The 19,333-nt window shown below is 55.2% G+C and overlaps 5 protein-coding genes across 5 annotated transcripts; 2 read left to right on the forward strand and 3 right to left on the reverse strand.

Annotated features, from left to right (window-relative positions):
• Positions 1-179: 179 nt before the first annotated feature.
• Positions 180-6,097, forward strand: ISF_08592 (NF-X1 finger and helicase domain protein; the record flags this gene model as incomplete). The annotated part of the gene is made up of 5 exons (XM_018852195.1): positions 180-239; positions 353-478; positions 545-2,003; positions 2,202-5,917; positions 5,972-6,097. 5 exons carry the CDS (start codon positions 180-182, stop codon positions 6,095-6,097), a joined length of 5,487 nt encoding a protein of 1,828 aa, XP_018700659.1.
• A 1,729-nt stretch (positions 6,098-7,826) lies between these two features.
• ISF_08593 (Ribonuclease H-like protein) lies at positions 7,827-10,341 on the reverse strand (the record flags this gene model as incomplete). Its single annotated transcript, XM_018852196.1, has 2 exons — positions 7,827-7,922; positions 8,137-10,341. The coding sequence occupies 2 exons, from the start codon at positions 10,339-10,341 to the stop codon at positions 7,827-7,829; spliced, it is 2,301 nt and encodes a 766-aa protein (XP_018700660.1).
• A 305-nt stretch (positions 10,342-10,646) lies between these two features.
• Positions 10,647-12,983, reverse strand: ISF_08594 (hypothetical protein; the record flags this gene model as incomplete). The annotated part of the gene is made up of 5 exons (XM_018852197.1): positions 10,647-11,125; positions 11,213-11,506; positions 11,824-11,831; positions 12,003-12,430; positions 12,516-12,983. The coding sequence occupies 5 exons, from the start codon at positions 12,981-12,983 to the stop codon at positions 10,647-10,649; spliced, it is 1,677 nt and encodes a 558-aa protein (XP_018700661.1).
• Positions 12,984-13,478: 495 nt separating this feature from the next.
• On the forward strand, positions 13,479-14,142 carry ISF_08595 (hypothetical protein; the record flags this gene model as incomplete). Its single annotated transcript, XM_018852198.1, has 3 exons — positions 13,479-13,647; positions 13,705-13,982; positions 14,035-14,142. The coding sequence occupies 3 exons, from the start codon at positions 13,479-13,481 to the stop codon at positions 14,140-14,142; spliced, it is 555 nt and encodes a 184-aa protein (XP_018700662.1).
• Positions 14,143-14,587: 445 nt separating this feature from the next.
• ISF_08596 (AMP-dependent synthetase/ligase) lies at positions 14,588-19,174 on the reverse strand (the record flags this gene model as incomplete). Its single annotated transcript, XM_018852199.1, has 4 exons — positions 14,588-15,408; positions 15,463-17,145; positions 17,344-17,466; positions 17,566-19,174. The coding sequence occupies 4 exons, from the start codon at positions 19,172-19,174 to the stop codon at positions 14,588-14,590; spliced, it is 4,236 nt and encodes a 1,411-aa protein (XP_018700663.1).
• Between the last annotated feature and the right edge of the window lie 159 nt (positions 19,175-19,333).

The raw sequence follows: 19,333 nt of genomic DNA on the forward strand, positions 1-19,333 counted from the left end.
CGTTCTATCAATATTTACGCCTTAGCTTCAGTATTCACCCTATCACAACATGCGGCCTTTGTCCCGAAACACAAATGGCAATGGGAGCGGTAGGCGTGGATGGCGACGCCGAGGGGAGACCAACCACGGCGAAGCCAAAAAGCCATGTACATTCTTCCAACGGACACAAAGCTGTCGATATGGTTCATCGTGTCGATTTTCCCATGAACTTTCGTCGGTGGATGCTGGCAAACGCCCAGGTAGGAATCGCAGTCCTATTGCGGAGGAAACAACCGAGCAGTTGCAAGCCAGGGCAGATTACAATTCGTGGAAGAGGATCATAAAAGACTGGCCTGCAAAAAACAATGCGCAGAACGCTGAGAGTCTATGGCGCGGTGCTCTTGACATTCTCAACGGCAGCGAGAGAGAATGGAAGCACGGGCTGGCCAGAGATCTCGACGACGAAGCTCTCCACGGGCGAAGACACATCCAAGCGACGGTAAGCTGTGCAGCGCGGGCAGGGTATAATACGACCAGCTTCCATGCCATGAGCTGCTTCCTCCAGACAATGACACATGCGTCAATCCTGGACTGCCTTTCCATCGATACCTGTGTTGGTAGCCTGTACAACTTCTTCAGCGGCCCAAACGGGAACCGTGCCATCCCAGCGCTGCTGGCGTTCTGTGAAGGGGTGCTCGAGGGAATTTGTGATGTGCCGGACGGGTGCTGTGCAGATGCAGAGTCCGCTGCCGTTGCCCTTTCTACCGCCCTGCGAGAGCTTCTCAAGCGGGAGCAGCGCGCCCGACTGCACGACGACCTGCCGCCCCTCATCGACTCGGTAGAAGGTCTGTCGAGAACTCTTACCCGACGGGGCCTGCTCAACACCTCAGCCCTACTGGCACACCATGTCTGCGAGATTCGAGCTGTCGTGGGCCGAGCCAGAGGGCTCCTCAGCGTAGCCGATGCCGACGCCGACGCCGCCGAGTTTGCAGACGCGCCACTACCAGCCTACCCTCGCGGTCTGCACATGCCCAACGACCGCCACGACAATGACAAGATGGACATTGCGGCCATGAAAATCTTCCCCACGCGGGCCGAGATCCTCAGTGATGTGGTCGAGTTCCTCCCGTCCACCGACCCCGAGCAGCCCCATTTCTTCGCCGACAAGTCCCAGCGCCACGTCGACACGCTATTCCGCCTCCTCCGGCAGGATACGTTCGGGGAGCTCAAAGACGTCCTGGCAAGCACCCTGCGTGCTTCCGAGATGGACCGAACCCACCTTGACAGCCCCAAGCTCAGCTTCGGCAACCTTAGGGCGAATCGATATCCCAAGGCCGTCATTAGCTACCTTTCCTTTAGCGGACGCCGTGGATTGGAGGTGGATATTTCGTTTTCTCAACCCTCAGTTCTCCGAGGCAAGTCTGTCTCCGAGAGACGACGATGGTGGGAGGACTCTCGACGACTTGCCGAGGGTGTGCTCGTGTCGTTCATAGCGATCGATCAAGGCCGCGCACAGCACCTGTTTCTCATCATCAGCAACAGAACCATCGACGACGGTAAAGACGAAAGCCTGGCGAAGAACAACAACCGCGCGACGGTGAAGTCGAGACTCAGCAGCCATGACCAAGCCAACATTGAGACTCTCGTTGGCCTCAGCAGTTCCAAAGCGCAGGGCGTCCTTTTCGAGTTCCCGGGGGTAATACCCGCCACTTTTGTACCTATTCTTGAGAATTTACAGAACATGCAACGTCTTGGCTCACTGCCGTTCCAAGACTGGATCCTCCCCGACAGGATCGAACAGGGGCACGGGGACACGGCTGCAGACATCCCGCCACCTCGGTACGCACGCAAACCGGGCTTCGCCTTTTCTCTAAAGCCTATTCTGAGAAACAGTTCTCTCGAAGCTGCCAACCTCTCCGTCGAGCCGTGCTCAAACTCGGTCGACGAAGACCTTCTCAGCCGAGTGGAGGCAGAAACGGATCTGGATCGCGGACAGTGCCGAGCCCTGATCGCGGCACTTGGTCGTGAGTTTGCACTAATTCAAGGACCTCCAGGGACGGGGAAATCGTATCTCGGCATCAAATTGATGAAAGTTCTGCTAAACTGCCAAGCGAAAGCGGCCCTCGGGCCTATAGTTGTTGTGTAAGTAAATAAGTATCCGCTGGAAAGTGTAATACCCGCTGACCGTAGTGACACCAGATGCTATACAAACCATGCGCTAGATCAGTTCCTCGAGCATCTGCTGCACGAAGGCACCCAAAAAATTATTCGTATTGGAGGACAAAGTCAGTCACGTCTGCTGGAGGGATATAATCTCCGGACAGTGGCACAGTCGGAATCAAGGAGCGGCTGGGAGAGGTACAATCTTGCCAAGTCGTACGAAGAGCTGGAGAGTAAAGCAGACAGCATCAAGAGGGCACTCGGCAAGGCCCATGGGGTAGTGCGGCAGATGAAGTGGGACAACATCCAAAGATACCTCCTTCGACACTATCCACGCATATTCATTCAATTCAGGGAGGTAGACGCGGATGGATACAAAACTGCCGGTCGACACCCCTTTGACATTTGGGCATCGTTCAAGAAGGACTTGGTCGATGATGTTGGCATCGAGACAGAGGTTGATCGCGAAGCTCTTCTCGGCAAAGCATCTCAGAACGTCCATTCTCTCTCCCCATTGGAACGGGGACGCCTTGTGGGTTTCTGGACCACGGAGAACTACAAGCAGGCAGTGGATAATTTGTACGAGGACATCGAGTATAGCTCTTCAAAGCAGCGACAGGTGTCAAACATTCACGACGAAGTCGACCGGAGGGTGTTGCAGGAAGCAGATGTCATTGGCATCACGACGACGGGACTGGCAAAGCGAATATCCACCTTGCAGAGGCTGCGGTGCAAAGTTGTTATTTGCGAAGAGGCCGGCGAGGTGATGGAGCCGCACATGCTCACGGCACTGCTCCCGGCCGTGGAGCACATTATCCAGATTGGCGATCATGAGCAGCTGCGACCTCAGATCAACAACTTTGGCCTGTCACTGGAGAGCAAGCAAGGCAAGCTGTACCAGCTGGACCGTAGCCAGTTTGAACGACTTTCAGTCGGGATTCCGGGGCGGCCCAAGATTCCCGTGGCGCAGCTGGACGTGCAGCGACGCATGCGCCCCGACATATCCAGGCTGATCCGCGAGACGCTGTATCCCAGCATCCAAGACCATCCGAGCACCCGCAGCCTTCCCGACGTGGTGGGAATGCGCAAGAATGTATTCTGGCTTGACCACGACCACTTGGAGGACGGAGCGTGCTTGGAAATGCAGCACAAGTCCCATTCCAACGCGTGGGAGGCGAGCATGGTGCACGCGCTCGTCCGCCACATTGTCCGCCAGGGCGTGTACGGCAGCACCGACATTGCGGTGCTGACGCCCTACACGGGACAGCTGCAGAAGCTTCGGGCGGCGATGCGCAGCGACTTTGAGATCGTACTGAGCGACAGGGACCAGGATGCGCTGGACAAGGACGGGTTCGACGCCGCGTCGCTCGGTCCCGACGACGATTCGCCAAAAGCCGCTCCGATGCAGAGGAAAGGCGGCGCGCTGACCAAGAAGAGGATGAGCGAGCTGCTGCGCGTGGCCACGGTGGACAACTTTCAGGGCGAGGAGGCCAAGGTCGTCATCGTCTCACTGGTCAGGAGCAACGGGGCGCGCAAGGTGGGCTTCCTCAAGACGACCAACAGGATCAACGTCCTTCTGAGCCGGGCCCAGCATGGCATGTACCTCATCGGCAACTCGGAGACGTATGCGAACGTGGAGATGTGGCAGACCGTCATCGGGCTGCTGCGCGGGTCCGACTCGGTGGGCAGCGCTCTGGAGCTGTGCTGCCCGCGACACGAGGAGACGCCGATCAAGGTGTCCGAGCCCGACGACTTTACCCGGCTCAGCCCCGAAGGGGGGTGCTCGCAGGCCTGCGCCTGGCGCCTCCCGGACTGCGGCCACATGTGCCTGGCGCGGTGCCACTCGGAGAGCATGCACAGCATCTTCCCGTGTCCGCAGCCCTGCCAGCGGCTGCACGAGCCGTGCGGACACGGTTGCCAGAAGCCGACCTGCGGAGAGGACTGCGGCAAGTGTCTTGTGCCGCTCAACGGCGTCGAGCTTCCGTGCGGTCACTTCAAGGACGCCGTGGCCTGCCACGCTGCGCAGAAGCCCGCAACAATCCGCTGCCCAGTCGTGGTTGAGAAGACGGTCCCTGGATGCAACCACGCCGTCGAGGTGGCATGCTTCCAGCCCGTGACAGAAGCCGCCGGGTACGCTTGCCCGGTGCCTTGTACAGCGCCGCTCCCGTGCGGCCACACCTGCCCGGGTACGTGCGGCGGCTGCCGCGAGCAGGATCGCGACGCGGCGGCAAGGTCGTCGCATCAGAGCTGCCGCAAGATCTGCATGCGACCGTTTGGAACGTGCAACCACCACTGTCGCAGGCCCTGCCACGACGGCACCGACTGCGGCCTCTGCGTAGCGCCGTGCGAGGTACGATGCCCCCATTCCAAGTGCGCCGCGACCTGCAGCGAGGGCTGCGTCCCCTGCGTGGAGAAGTGCGAATGGGCGTGCGAGCACCAGGGCGCCTGCGCGATGCCGTGCGCGGCCCCGTGCAGTCGGCTGCCGTGCGACGAGCGATGCGCCGAGCTGCTCCCGTGCGGTCATCGCTGCCCGAGTCTCTGCGGCGAGGCTTGCCCGGCCGGCCTGTGCAAGGACTGCGGGATCGCACCCGACGCGCGCGTCGACCTGCTCGAAATGAAGACGTATGCCGAGATCGACGTCGACCTGACCCCCATCGTCGTCCTCGCGTGCGGTCACTTCTTCACGGCCGAGACACTCGACGGCCTCGTGGGCATCAACGCTGCGTACGTGACGTCCCGCGAGGGCCGCTTCACCGCGCTGGCCGACGTCTCCGGTGCCTTTGCCAGGATGCCGCAGTGTCCAGACTGCAAGCGCCCGGTGAGGCAGTACGCGACGCGGCGGTATAATCGCATCATCAACAGGGCTGTCGCGGACGAGTCGGCCAGGAGGTTTCTGGTCGCGGGCAAAAGTGAGCTCATGGCCTTGGACGGGGAGCTGAACAAGTTGCAACAAGAGCTTGCCGCATCGCACGCGGACGTTTTGCAATCCATCCAGAACATCCCCGAGGGCCGTCCGTGTCGTTTTGGCCCGCAATTTAAAACCCGTTACGAGAGTGGGCAAGAGCTGCGCAGAAAGATGAGCAGTTTCTGCAAGAGATCCTCTGACCGGTATCAGCCCTCGCACAAGCTCTACGAGGCAACGGTCCACGCGCTTCGGAGACGAACATCCGACGACCTCTGCGACGGGCTCGCAGGCCTGACTCTGGACAGCTCACCGCACCCCGTCGAAAGGGATCGCCGTGTGGCTGTGGCAGGCGAGATGGCGCTGCTGAAGCTGGAGTTCCTCACACTCGAGGATATGCTAGGTCTCATGCGGGCGATCCAGCAGCTCACGCTCGTACAGCCGCCTAAATGGCCCGGCGGTCCTCCGTTGCCGCGCGTTAAGCCATTTCTAGAATTGTGCGCGTCCTTAATCTCCAGCTGCCGCGCCGAAGCCCTACCCAAGATTGCCGTAGAGGCCACCCTCTACCATGCCAGGATGGCGCGCATGTATCAGTCCTGTTCTTCACTGGAGGACGCCGACAAAGCCAAAGCGATTGGTTTCGTGGAAGATGCGAAGCATAACCTGGAAAAGGCGTCTCTCTTATGCGAGCAGCCGTTTCAACATGCCGAGAGATTAAAGGAGGCGGTCGAGGATACCATTCGGTTACTGCAGCGAGAATGGTACGAGACCGTCAGCCCCGAAGAAATCGCTGCCATCAAGGAAGCCATGGTCGCGGGGCGGTCCGGCTTGGCCACCCACTCTGGTCACTGGTACAACTGCATCAATGGACATCCAGTACGTCTCACAGAGCAAATGCCACATGCATAATGAGAGCTGACAAGAGCACAGTTTGCGATTGGTGAATGCGGAATGCCCATGGAGCAAGCGCGCTGTCCTGAATGCGGTGCGGCCATCGGCGGATTGAATCATCAAAGCGTCGCTGGCGTCACACGAGCGGAGAATATGGAAAATTGACCCATGTAGGAATCTGTATGGCAAATATAGGTTATTTCGCGGAGAAAATAGGCGCCCGTTATAGTCGTGAGGCCGCCTTGCCGAGCAGGTGTCAGCCAGGGAGGTTAGTGTGGCACAGGGCTTCACGCGCGTACTGTCTGTCCACTGTAGACTAACTAGTAAATAGAGCTAAAGATGCTACATACATCCTAGTACACTTTACTGCTTTTAACTAGTTACGAAATAGTACTATAAATATACTATATACTATATACTATATACTACATACTACTTTTTAATAAAGTTAATATAAACACTTGAAGAATAGTCTTTAAGCCAGCTAGTTAATAAAAGCACCGCACGAGAATCCGTGCTACGGGGGAAACAGGAACAAGAGCAGAAATAGGAGGTCGAACGCTTATAGGCTTACAGGAGGCAGAGACGTCATTGTTTTTTTTTTAGATATGTAAAGTAGCTTAGCTAGTGAGCCCTATTAGCTGTCTAGTCACTAGGCCTAATAAACTTTCAGTTTAGCATATATATAGGGTTTACTATAAGCTTATTTAGCTATAGTGACACTTTTCTTGCTAGATAGGCAGCGACGTTTGGAGTATAGTAACGCATAGTATCCTAGTGGTTCCGGACTATCTAGAGCCACCGCGGATGCAACAGGCCATCCTACATTCGATAGACAGATTGTCAAACCGTCTGCCATATATTGGCTTCCTCTACTTCTCACCACTGCTTGCGTGGGGAACCACGGTAGAACCAAGTTTCGTATACCCCGCTCCTCTGGATATTTGATAAGACCTCAAAATGTCACACGCAGTCTCGCACTCGCAGTCTGGTATATGCTGTCTCGTATTTGCAGTCTCGTATATGCAGTCTCGTATATGCAGTCTCATACTTGCTGTCTCATACTTTCTGTCGCTTACACGCTGTCTTGGCGTGCTCCTTGCCTAGTAGCTCTACAGAAGCAGCAACAGGATATTGCTCGTAGGTATTGTCTCTGTGCTACGATTTTGCTGTCAATACGTAGCCGCGCCACACTGCAGCTGTACTTGCTGGCTCATGGACGCTTTGTACCGCTGCTTTAAGAGATATTTTGTGCCACTGGGTGAAGTAAATTTCGCGATGTACTGTGGGCCCTCCCCCGTTTTAGAAGAACTCAGCTGCACTAGAATAGCTTTCCCGATCATCCTGCCTTTAGCTGGTCGAGCCAGCATTTCAACGGTTTAATACGAATAATACAGTGGACCCAAGGCCTCTCTATTAAAACAACACCCGCGATGAAGTGATCCAGCTAATCTGAAAGGGCCTTATTTGAGCATCACTAAAATGCTATGGGTCGATTCACTATATCAAACAGTAAGGTCGTTCTGGCGGACTTGAAATGATTCGGCTTGTAGAAGTAGAGTCAGTGATTGGGACTCGAAGAGGGCTACGACACACTCATGTCACCCAGTTAAATAAAATTAGCGACCCAAACATCCATGGACCTGACTCCTTTCCGACCTCCTGGTATGCCCTCCAAGTTCGCCTCACACGCATCCCGTAACGCAAGAACAACCGCCCGTTCCCTCTGATCACTCACTTCCTCCTCTACTGTCTTTTCGAACGAGGAAGAAAGACAAGCAGAGACTTCCCACTGACCATCCAGCAGCCCCTCTCCACATTGAACATGTGTGTCCAGGGTGAGGAATCAATCCACCCACGTCCACGAGTGCTTGTCGTGGATGGAATTGACAGCTTACTCAGCAGCGCTGTCGTGGGTTGAGTCCACGAAGCCTTCTCGTGGGTTGATGGCCACAATATTGAGGACCCATGTCGTCTCCACATCGATTTCCTAATTGAGTAATTTTGAAGCTATCGTGAAACCCCCTTACCCCGCCTCATCCTCGAAACTCCTCCGTTGAGCAATCCTCCCCAAGCCCCATTGATACAGCCCTGTCCAGCAGTATATTGTCAACATCCTTGATTATTCCCGCGCGTAGCCACGAGCGTAAGGTTTGGATAAGTCCAATTGTTCCTGCATCCATCCTGTTCCGCAGCGGAGTAACCATTAGCCCTGCTGCCGAGAACAGCCTCTCGCACTCTGCGCTCATGGCCGGCACTGTCATCACATCAAGTGCCATTCGAGACAGCTTAGGATACTCGAATCTCTTCAGGTGCCAATACTCCACCGGGTCAGCCACATCTCTGTCCAGCTCCGACATGCTAGCTTGCCAGCGTGCGTATTCATCTGCTCCGGCAGTGGGTGCATTGCTTTGCCGGTGTCTATTACGGTACCTATCAAATGAGGACAGCACAGTCTTCTGCTTTTTTAGCGCTGGCCCATCGGCAGTGGATGCGACTGTGATTTGCAGGTTACTATATTCATTGCTCCAGAGCTGCTGCACAATCTGCTTCGCTTCTTCAACCCATTCCGGGTGGTGCCGGCCCCAAATCTCGTCAAAATAAGTCCATCGCAGCCCAGGATGCAAAGCAGCGGCAGCGTAGTAGACCGGCGTGTCTCTCAAGGTATTATAGTACTTGTCCAGCTTCATCCAGCCAAGATTGACGTTAATGCCAAAATGCTCCGGCTCGGGATGCGTCTCGATCTGCGACTTTGCGTCTTCCAGCTTGCTCAGAAGGAACTCAAATGCCTCTAGCACGTCAGTCATCGAACCGAAGGTCTCTCGTATGCCGGAGGCGCGACAACGCGGCTGCCCATCGCCCTGGAGCGCTTGTACAACCACGTGGAAGTCCGAGAGGATCTCGTCAAAAGTCCTGAGCACCGCCCAATCGTTCTCGGTGAGGAAGCTTGACTCCTCAAGACAAGGAGGAAACCTCCGGCCTACCTCTCCTCTCCGGCCATCTCGGAAGATTCTCTTTGCTTTAGCAATGAACTCTTCATAGAAAGGCTGCAGTCGCAACAGCCGCTTGATCATGTAGTATTGGGATAGCCATCTGGTATCGTTGTCAATAACCACGTCGACTGGCCGTTGCTTCCCAACTTCGGCGTCGTCAGCTGCCGCATACGAGTCTTGTTGGATTTGGCGAAGCAACTGCGTCAGAACATCCGACCGATGGACCCAAATGGCAAAGTTGTGAGCTTTGCCGACGGGGCCTCTCCGCATCCACGTGTCGTGCGCTGCCCTTGCCAGTGCTTCGCCCTTCGCGACGGTGTCCTCAAACGCCTCGACATCTTTTCCAAACAGAAGGGACTTGACGACGAGATTGAGAATGTGGCCAACGCATCGAACGCGCCGTCGCACCGGATCGAAGTGCAACTCTTGCGCGATCTCGCGCATCGCCGTGTCGTTGTTCGCTGCATTGTCGAGGGTGAAGTAACCCACTTTGTCCTCGATGCCGAAGGAGCGAATAATGTCAAGGATCTCAGCAGCGATATTCTCGCCGGAGTGTCGTTCCACCAGCTCCGGAATGCCCAGGACAAGCTTTCGGAGTTGGTTGTCCTCATCTCGGAAGACAGCCGTCACGCCGTATAATGCGTGACGGTTTCTGGTCCTCGCGCCATCGAAAGCGATATGTATCTGGCCCGGAGACCTCCTCAATGCATGCTGAACGGCATCGCGATGGCGCTCGAACTGCTGAATAGCCAAGCTCTGGATAGTCTTAGCAGTAACATGCGCATCCTTGATACGCACCGCAGGATTCAGGTATTCGAATATTTGTCGCAGACGTGGATGTTCGACCTGCCTGAATGACTGCTGGCTCTCTACTATCCAGTTCACCACCAGCTTCTGGAACTCGGCTTGATCGAATCGTCGGATTAGGTTGTTCGCCAGGGCCTGGTCGTTAGGCTCCAAACGTTTGAGGCCCATGAGGTCTGTGATCGATGCGAAGGCTTTCCTTCCCTCTTTCGTCTGCAGTGGCGTTCGTCGTCGTCCTGACGGATCCCAGTAGCCGTGAGACTTCCAGAGGTGGTGCTCGGCATTCTGTGTGCCTCTTGATTCGTATGACTGTGGTGATGATGCTTTTTGGCGCACGCACGGCATGCAGATCCATCGCCTGGACGCTTCTGATTGAATCTCAACGCCGTAGTCCCATATCCAAGACACCGTATCCTTGGTTCGTTCGGCTAGTGTGAAGCCCTTCCAGACGCGGAATATGCGCTGCTCCTCATCTGAGGATGGCGTCCAGGATGTCAAAGGAATTTTTCCCGCGTCTAGAAGGGCAAGCCTCGGGAGCAGTAAAGCATCGTGCGGGGTATCATCGCTAGCTGGTGTTTTAGGTTCGATGTTGGTAGTTACTGGCTCGGCCATGTTTCAGCTGCCAGTCGCCTCGTGTTGCAGGTGGCCTAAAATGGCGACGCGTCGCAGGACGCGACAAGGCGCGCCCGCCGTACTGTAGTGGGTGGATAGTGCCGACAACTAGTGTTACGTCGGCCCCAGCGAGCGACTTAGGTTGGCCTCTTACCCTGCAGCAGAGCTTCCGTTTCTCGCGATGCTGGACGACTGGTCAATCCATCCATATCGTCCATCAAAATGCGCAGCACCGTGGATTGGTTGATTATGTAACAATTCAAGTCGTGGGTTGACGTTGACGCGTGTTGAGGTCAATATATTGGTCAACCAGTGGATTTCGTGGATTGATTCCTCACCCTGTGTGTGTCACTCTCCAGCTGCCACCCGGCCGCCACGGCCAGCTCGATAAGCCGCTTTGGCCCCAACATCGTGCGGACGTTGGAGACGCTTTCCCTGGGCTCATGGCGCTCCAGCGCCGCCTGGGCAAGCGCAGCTAGTACGTGAGGCTGGGCAGAAGGGTGCGTCGCCATCAACGACCACTCAGCAAGGAGGAGTCGCTTGCTATGCTGCTTAATAGCACGCAAGGTGGCAAGAATGAGCGAGGGGGAGGCAAAGTACCATAGGCTGTGGGCAAGCACTGCTGCATCAAAGGTCTTGCTTTCATTGATCGGCTTTGAGGAGCCGGAAGAGGGGTGGAGGGAGGAGAGGTACTCCAAAGGCGCCTGTTGGACCCAAGTAATCTGCCTACCCAACGGGCCTTGCGAGATGTGGCCCTGTGCTTGGCAGAGAGTATACGGTGCACCTGCAGGAGCTATTAGATGGCTGCTTTGTATTTGTATCACCCCGGGAGGCAGTATGGCAAGAAAAAGCGAGAGAGCACTTCACTTACCATATTCCAAGTCGGCCGGATCTACAGCCACCACCGTTCCCTGCTCGCCCACGGCACTGGCGAGGACAATCGTGCAGTCTCCCTGCCCGCATCCCAGCTCCAGTACCTTGGAGCCAGCGGGGATGTTCCAGTGCTGCAGGAGCACCAGGCGGTGAAGGGTTTGGGAGTACTGAATGTCGAAGTGGGCTTCGTCGTGTAGAGAGAGACGGGCGATGGAGGCGGCGTCGAGCTGAGTAGACATGATGGGATCGAGGAGGGCTGTGTGCGAGTATGAGACGACTGAGAGGGATCGGGCTAGCTAACAAGTTGGATGCCACCAGTTGGAACCATGGAGTAGAGATGGCCTTTTATCTCCTTGACGGTGAAGGAGGAGCAAGCAGGTGAGGGGGCGCACCGCTGTCGACTTAGCGTGTACCTGTACATCTGTACGATGAATACGTGTGAAACCTGAATGTACATTGTATGCTCTGCTTGGTTCCAAAAGACGAAGCACAAAGAAAAGCTCTTGCCGTGGAATTCAGCCGCCAGCTACTGGTACATACAGCTGCTCCCCCCCCTCACCAAAAAAAAGTACTTCAATTAATGCCTAATTCGCCAGTAAACCCACGTACCTGCTAATCTAGTGACGTTTAATTAGCTAAGCTAATATCCCTGCGGGTCACGTGCTTGTTTCTCCTCCCACTGTCAAAGGGGTACCTAGGTACTTGTGTACTTGGCTTCGAAAAGAGAGAGACGGCGCCGATCCACCGCCGATCTACCGCCGATCTACCGCCAATCCTGCCCCACTCACGCCTTCATTCTCACCAACTCAAAGCCAAACATTGGCGCCATATCAATCTGCATGAAATCTACATGACAAGCCACGCGCTGGCACCTCATCTCCACCACAAGACTTTCCCCCCCGCTCGGACACGCAAACTCCCGTGTTGTGCTGTTCGGCCTGTGTGTGAGGTCAAGCATGCCCAGCAGCTCTCCGCGCACGGGGAGAGTCGAATACGACACAGTGTCGTAGTCGAGCTCGTCCATGCTCGAAAAGCTGGTGGCCGAGGGTGCGATAAGCTGCCAGACTTCAATTTCCGTTATATCCCCCTTGGTTGTGAGGTCCTTGGTGCGCGCGGAGAGCTCGGGAGGTGGCCGCCAGGAGAGCGCACAGGTGTTGACGCTGGTGGACGGGACGGGGAAGCGCATGATTGTCGAGTCCTTATTCTGGGTCAGCAGCTGGACACGCAGAGGTGGACGCAGAGGACACGTAGATGGCTTATTGGGCAAAGGACTGAGACGGAACAAGGTATGGAATACGAACCTCGACAGTGATGTAGACCTGTACCCCCTGACCCCACACGGCATTCTTCAACTTCCGGCTCACCCGTGCAATTCTATCCGGCCAAGAGTGGTGATAGATTGGTCGGGGGGGCATGAACTCCGAAACTCGGTCCAATCCCAGCCTAGCGTCGCCGTAGGGGAGGGCCTCGAGTTCCGAGTCAGAGGGGGGGTGAGCCTGGTATTTTGATAGTGTGGCAGGAAGGAGAGCAATATTCGCAGCTGACAGCAGCGCCAGAGCGAAGGAGAAACAGAGAATGAGCTTGGGCAGCGGGGAAGGATTGGATGCCGCGAAGGCGGGCAGGTCGCCTGAGGCTTCCAGCAAAGGCGCAGAGTAGTCGTCCTCGGAGGAAAGGCGCTTTTCAGCATTTGCACTAGAGCCCTCGCCATCGTCGCATAGCGGAAGGGGCTCGTATTGGGAAGAGCTGGGCTTTGCTTTGGAAGAGGACATGGTGAGAACGCTCGAAAAGGGCAGAGAAAGAGAGAGAGGGAGAGAGAGAAGAGGGAGCGGAGTGAGAGGAGAGGCCGCCGTGAGTGGAAGCAGGTAACGCTATTGAAGTTGCTAAGCTGGGATTGTGCAGCGGAATGGCAAGACCCCCATGCCAATATACTTCGTGGCATGGTTTCTGCTGTTGGGCACAGTGGCATATATGGTGCAGGGGCCACGGAAGTATCCCAGCGCGGCAATTGCGGCCCGTGCCGGGTGGTCGCCCGAAAGAGTGGGATTGATGAATGCATGCTACGCTATGCCGATCACCGTGGGGACCGTAGATCACTTTATCTACACGTGTACCGGCTAACACCAGCCAACTCTGAGACCAGCCATTTTGGGGTGTGTGTGTGATCCCGACGACTCCATCTGGCAAGGTAGTTCAACTGGCTGAGCATACCTAGTACTTCGTCTTCCCCTCGTTTTGTGCTCTGCTAAACTTTACCACTGTCAACCATGCCCTTCCTCTTCGTCCTCGCGGCAACCGCATTGCTACTTCCCGTCAGCATCAGCGTCGACCTCACATCCGCCGCGCACGCCGGCTTCCACGTCCAGTTCCCATGGATGACACGCGGTCCAAACCCCAGGATCCGGCCTGAGTTGGATGGGTACAATCCTTTCTGCAGTATGTTCCCCTTCGCATCTATGGCATCTAGCTGCGGCGCAGGCTGACATAGAGAAGGGAAGATCGTGCGCAACCCCCAAGTATACCCCCGCCGCTCTCGCAGTTTCCTCTCCTTCTCCGGCCATCCCGGTGACCTAGTGACGGTCCTCTATACCACAAATAGAGTGCCTAGGCAGAGAGATGACTTCCCCTACATGATTCTGCGGGATGTGCCCATCCAGCCTTCGGGCCAGCTGTGTGTCAACGTCACAATACCATTTCAGACCAAGGCCAACGAGATGGGGGTCATGTACTTCGAGGCGAAGGACCCGAAGACGGAAAATGTCGAACACTATGTCAGTTGCTCCCGGATCGCAAATAGTAGAGCTGATGCTTACGCAAAGACAGTGCTCCGATGTCGAGATGGCTGATATAGAGGCTCTTCCGGAGGAGCATCCGGCTATGTGTGCGGCTAACAACGAGACGCTTATCCCGATGCCGGATGAGTTCCTGTAGGTTCAGGCTGTAAAGCTGCCATTCCTGGTATTTGCATGTGTCGTTTGCTTCTAAATGTGCAACTTTACGCCTCTTTCTTATCTCAACGTAGTGACCTCAGGCAATGATACTAAGTTGACACTGAAATTTGCTTGACCCTATTTCAAGGTGCAAATAACGACACTTTCTATCAAATACAGGATTATCACCACAGTGCTACCGCTATCTATAGTGTATCTAACTGCAACATCCGCCACCGGTGCACCGGTATGCTTACACTAAAATATTGTAAGCCCAACGTGTAACGGGCAAGCCGCTTGAGCGGCGGCTGTGCCGCCGAGCTTCTAGAACCTTCCATTGATCGAAGCTATAGAAGTGCTGTTATGCTCTCATAAAGTTGATTCACTTTCTTTCCTCTTCATCTTGATAGAAAACAGCATAGGAACTAGATAGTTGAATCAACTTACTAGCGGCCTTTCACAACTTCTTGCATCAAGGTGTTATGATGATAGTTTGCGGGAAGCAACGAGAACGGCTCTGGTAGCGATAGCTGCTCTGTGGGCAAGCATCTCTCCGTGCTCTTCTGAATAGCCAGGTCGGCCATATCACAAAGACGAGGATGGCCTAGAATATCTGCGGCCGACAACTTCAGATCCATGTCCATAGCCCGTGCCGACAGAACCATGGCACTAATCGAGTCACCACCAAGCTGGAAAAAGTCGTCGTTCATCCCAATGTCGCCGCGATCCCGACCAAGCACATCTGCAACCAGCTGGTGTATTTTACTTTCTGACGTATTGGAAGGGGGCCTCATTCTAGATGAACAGAAGCCACGGTAGATGTTGAGCTCCCGTCGCAAAAGTGAGCACGCCTTGTCCTTGATAAGACGCCGGTCTACTTTGCCGGTAGGACCGAGGGGGAATTGCTTGAGGGGAACAAATAACGAAGGGATCATGAAAGGAGGTAGGCTCTTCCGTAGCGCCACTTCCGCGATCGATGCCCGAGATTGAAACTCTTCATCTGGGACGGCGAACATGGCAGACGTGGACAGCGTGCCTTGGTTGTTACTGGAGCGTTTCCCTGCAACATTGCTGGCATCCCAGATAAAAGCAGCAAGTAACCTCTGACTGTCTGAGTTCTCGGGGGCAATGATTTCCACAATGGCATCCGTTGTGGCAGGAAAATGCCGCGCAACTTGATGTTCAATCTCCGCAAGCTCCATTCTCTGCCCGCGAAGTTTGACCTGCCTGTCCTTCCGACCAACAAACTCTAGCGATCCGTCGCCGTCTGGACTGTACCGCATCAAGTCTCCAGTTCTGTATAGCCTGCCTGGTGACTCACTTCGTGGCATGGCACGCAACCACTTTGGCGGCGGAATGAAAGGCGAGCCGCCCAGATCCTCTCCCATGTACCCGCGGCCGACAATCGGGCCCTCAATCACCAACTCGCCAACCGCCCCAATGGCAACCAGCTTCTCTGGGTTGGCAGGCTCTACCAGCCAGCATGCGGAAGAAGCTGCCGATCCGATATTCACCGGATTGGCACCCGGTTGAGTCTTGGGCTGCACAGTGCAGTAGACCGTCCCCTCAGCAGGACCATATACGTAGACGAGCCGCACGGCGCCTGACCAAACCGTAAAGTCTATTCCCTTTGCAGACTCGCCACCAATCACCAAGGTGTTGAGATCTGGTACAGCGGAGGGTGTTAGAGTTCGGGCGACCGAAGGTGTCAGAAAAGTCCAGTTTGCTCTACGATCTCGTATGGCTTTGGCTAGGTTGTCCCGGCTGTCCGCTTCATTCGGGACGCATACGCAGCCGCCAAGGGCCAGTCCAAACACATAATCGGCAGCGGTGACGTCGAATGCATGGGATGCAAACTGAAAAATACGTGACTGGCGACCCAGATGGAAGTGCAGTCCAAGCGCGGTAACTTGGGTGGCGAAGGCTGAATGCTCGATAACGACGCCTTTCGGCGTTCCCGTTGACCCCGAGGTATACAGCGCACATAGGGCATTACTAGGGAGTGCTTGGATGGGATGATGCACTTGAGTAGTTAGCGAGGCTTGGTTTTCTCGACTGCTGTTCTCATCGACCTGGACGACGTGTTGACAGCCGAGCTTCGCCGCCAACGCAGCCATATCCTTGGAACATAGCAACACTGATGCTTGCGCATTCTTGCAAATCCACGCCAGCCGTTCGGTTGGGTGTGAAGGGTCCAACAGTATGAACGCGCTACCGGCTTTGGCGACTGCCAAGATGGCAACAGCGACCCATTTCGACTTTTCAAAGCAAAGAGGAACCATCATGTCTGGACCCAGTCGTTTCTCTCTAAGAACGGCTGAAAACAGTGACGACTGATCGTCGAGCTGCTTGTAGGTAAACTGACCATCCCATGCGTCAATCGCGCTAGCTTCTGGCTGCGCTACGCAATGGTCGTGAATCATGTCATGGATGCACCTCGGAACGGCTGGAGGCGCTGAAGAGTTCCAGCACTCGATTTGCTGCAAGTCATCTGTGCTGATACTGTCCATGTCGCCCACCAATTTATCCGGCGACAGTACTGTCTGCTTCAAGACATTGCCAAAAACTTGTAGAATCCGTCTCATTTGGGCCTTGGGCACCACCGTGGCATCGTAAACAGCCTCGAAACGGACGCATCTATCGGCGCCGGGGGTTGACAGAATCGTCAATGCGTATGTATTCCACATTGGCTGGGGCGTAAAAGCACCAGTATCACCGAAGATGCCAGATTTTTCGGCTGATGATTGACGCTGTTGAATGACGAGGAGGCTTTGGAACTTGCACGCCTTGGCCGCGTCGTCTCCAAGGCGACTGATGTTCTGTACCCCAAACTGTTCAAATTGTATCATCTCTATGATACGTTTCTGCAGCGTCTCCAGCTCCTCGTGAATTGATGAAGAGGACCTCAACTGAACCCTCAAGGGAAATGTTGCAATCGTGGGACCAGCAATCTTGTCAATCCCCGGCACGGGCGCTGCCCTGCCAGAAACCGTCAAGCCAAACACTACATCATTCACGCTGGTGTAAGCCATTAGAGTCATTGCCCACGCTAGCTGTATGCGCGTGGTGAGTGTTATATTTGCTGCCGTTGCAACACTTGGAGGGAGGCATATATGCTGGCTTTCGGATTCCGTGGTATTTGGGGAATGTGTGGGCGTTGGCAGAGCTGGAAACTGTTCGGCGCGTATCCCAGCAAACTCACTTCTCCAATGATCGGATGAATTTTTATTAGATTGGAGTACATATTTGACAAACTCCCTAAATGTTTGAAGGACTGGAACGTGGCCATGATACGTGTCGCTCACTTGGGTCTTCAGGATAGCCGCTGACCAGGCATCGTATATGCAGTGATGCATGGTAACGACGCAAAAGTTTGGCTCTCCGCTGGCGTTGGATATGATCGCCATTCGTACGAGCGGCGTACCCAGATTTACCGGCTTTGCCTCGTCGTCCGCCAGATATTTGGTCAAGTCATAGGCCATGTCAACAACCGCCTCGTCGCGAACCACGACTTGATACGTTGGGCCGTCACCAACAGATCGTATGACACGGGTTCTCAAGGCGGGGTTCGCGTCCAAGGTGGCTTTCCAAGCTGCTTCGAGCTTTCGAAAGCTAACGCCCTCTCTAAGCTTGTAGACACGTCGTGACACATACGAGCCTGGCCGTAGGGAGTTGAGAGCGACAAGGCCCTGTTGCATTGGTGTAGTTGGATAGATGTCCTCAATCTGAGTCGCCGGTAAAGCGTACTCCTTAGCTGCTGTTGCGAGAACAGCTTGCTTTTGGCTCTCTGTAATCAATTCAAACGCCGAGCATGTGTAACTCTGTTGCGTGTTTCCCTCCGTGGAGCCAATCAGCTTTGCCTGACTTGACAGTACTGGATTCGCAAAAATGTCCCCAAAGGTCAGACTAAGACCGAGGCCATGCGCGGCTGAGGCCAGCCTCATCGCCGCCAGCGAGTCGCCTCCCCGTCGGAAAAAGTCCTCGAATCTTCCGATGCTCGATTCAGCAGTGTTTAGCACCTGCGACCAGAGCGAACGGAGCTGCAGTTCTTGGGGTGTGCACGGGGCCTCGTGGCTGGCAACGGATCCCAGACATGCAGCTTCCTCCGAAGCCGTCATCTGGAAGAGAATTTCGCGCAGCTTTCTGCGATCAGTTTTGCCGGAGAGATTGAGTGGTATATGGGACACTATGACGACGACGGTTGGAATCATGTACCGGGGAACGACGCTGGCCAAACGAGTCCGAAATATCTGCAGGTAGACAGTGGCTCGGTCCAAGGGGCCGAGGAGAACAGTACCTCCCGTATCAAGTGACGTAGGGTTCATTCCGAGAAACGCTGTCAACTTGACATCCTCAGATATTGACGTGCGGCACACGTCCATAATCACATCGCAGACTTCCGTGTCTGAAATGTCTATCAGACAGCGCTGAACCTGCTGGAGCACGTCGTCCAGGTCAAGCCGCTGTCCGTATAGCTTGACTGAGTTGTCTTTTCGGCCAAGGTATCGGACGGATCCATCGTCAGCAAATTGTGCCAAGTCTCCTGTTTTGTAGAGCTCCCCATCGTATCCAGGCTGTAGTTTTCGCAGCCAGGCTACATCGTGAAGAAATGCAAGCGCGGTTCTCTCAGCATCAAGGTATCCGCGAGCCAGCACGGGACCTTGAATAACTAACTCACCAACAGCTCCCACAGGCACCAGCTTGTTATGGTCGCCGGTGTCGACGAGCCAGATGGATCTCCCGACTCTGTGGCCAACGTTCTTTCGGTCAGACGCGACCGTCGGGCTCCTCCTCACGCAGCAGAGGCTGACACTCTCAGCCTGACCATACGCGAACAAGAGATTCACTTTACCCTCCCATGTTGCAAGACCTTTGAGCGACATGGGCTCACTAGTCAGGAGCAGCGTCTTGAGCTCGGGGGTCATGCCTGGATCGAGGAGGGCTGCCACAGACGGGGTAAGGTTGGCCCAATTGACTTGGTACTCGGCAATGAATGTCTCGAGGTGGTTGAGCCGCTGCAGCTCAGACGGCATACAGACACACCCTCCGAACATGAGTGTGAGAAGAATGTCCCGGTGAGCTATAAGGAAGGCGAAGCTCGAAAACTGGAGCACACGAGACTGGGCATCCAAGCAGAGTGATTGTCTCAGCAGTGTACCCCAGCTGACAAACGCCGCATGCTCGACTATGAT

Source organism: Cordyceps fumosorosea (genome assembly GCF_001636725.1).
Source record: "Cordyceps fumosorosea ARSEF 2679 chromosome Unknown scaffold_32, whole genome shotgun sequence".
In the NCBI taxonomy this organism is placed as follows: Eukaryota; Fungi; Ascomycota; class Sordariomycetes; order Hypocreales; family Cordycipitaceae; genus Cordyceps; species Cordyceps fumosorosea.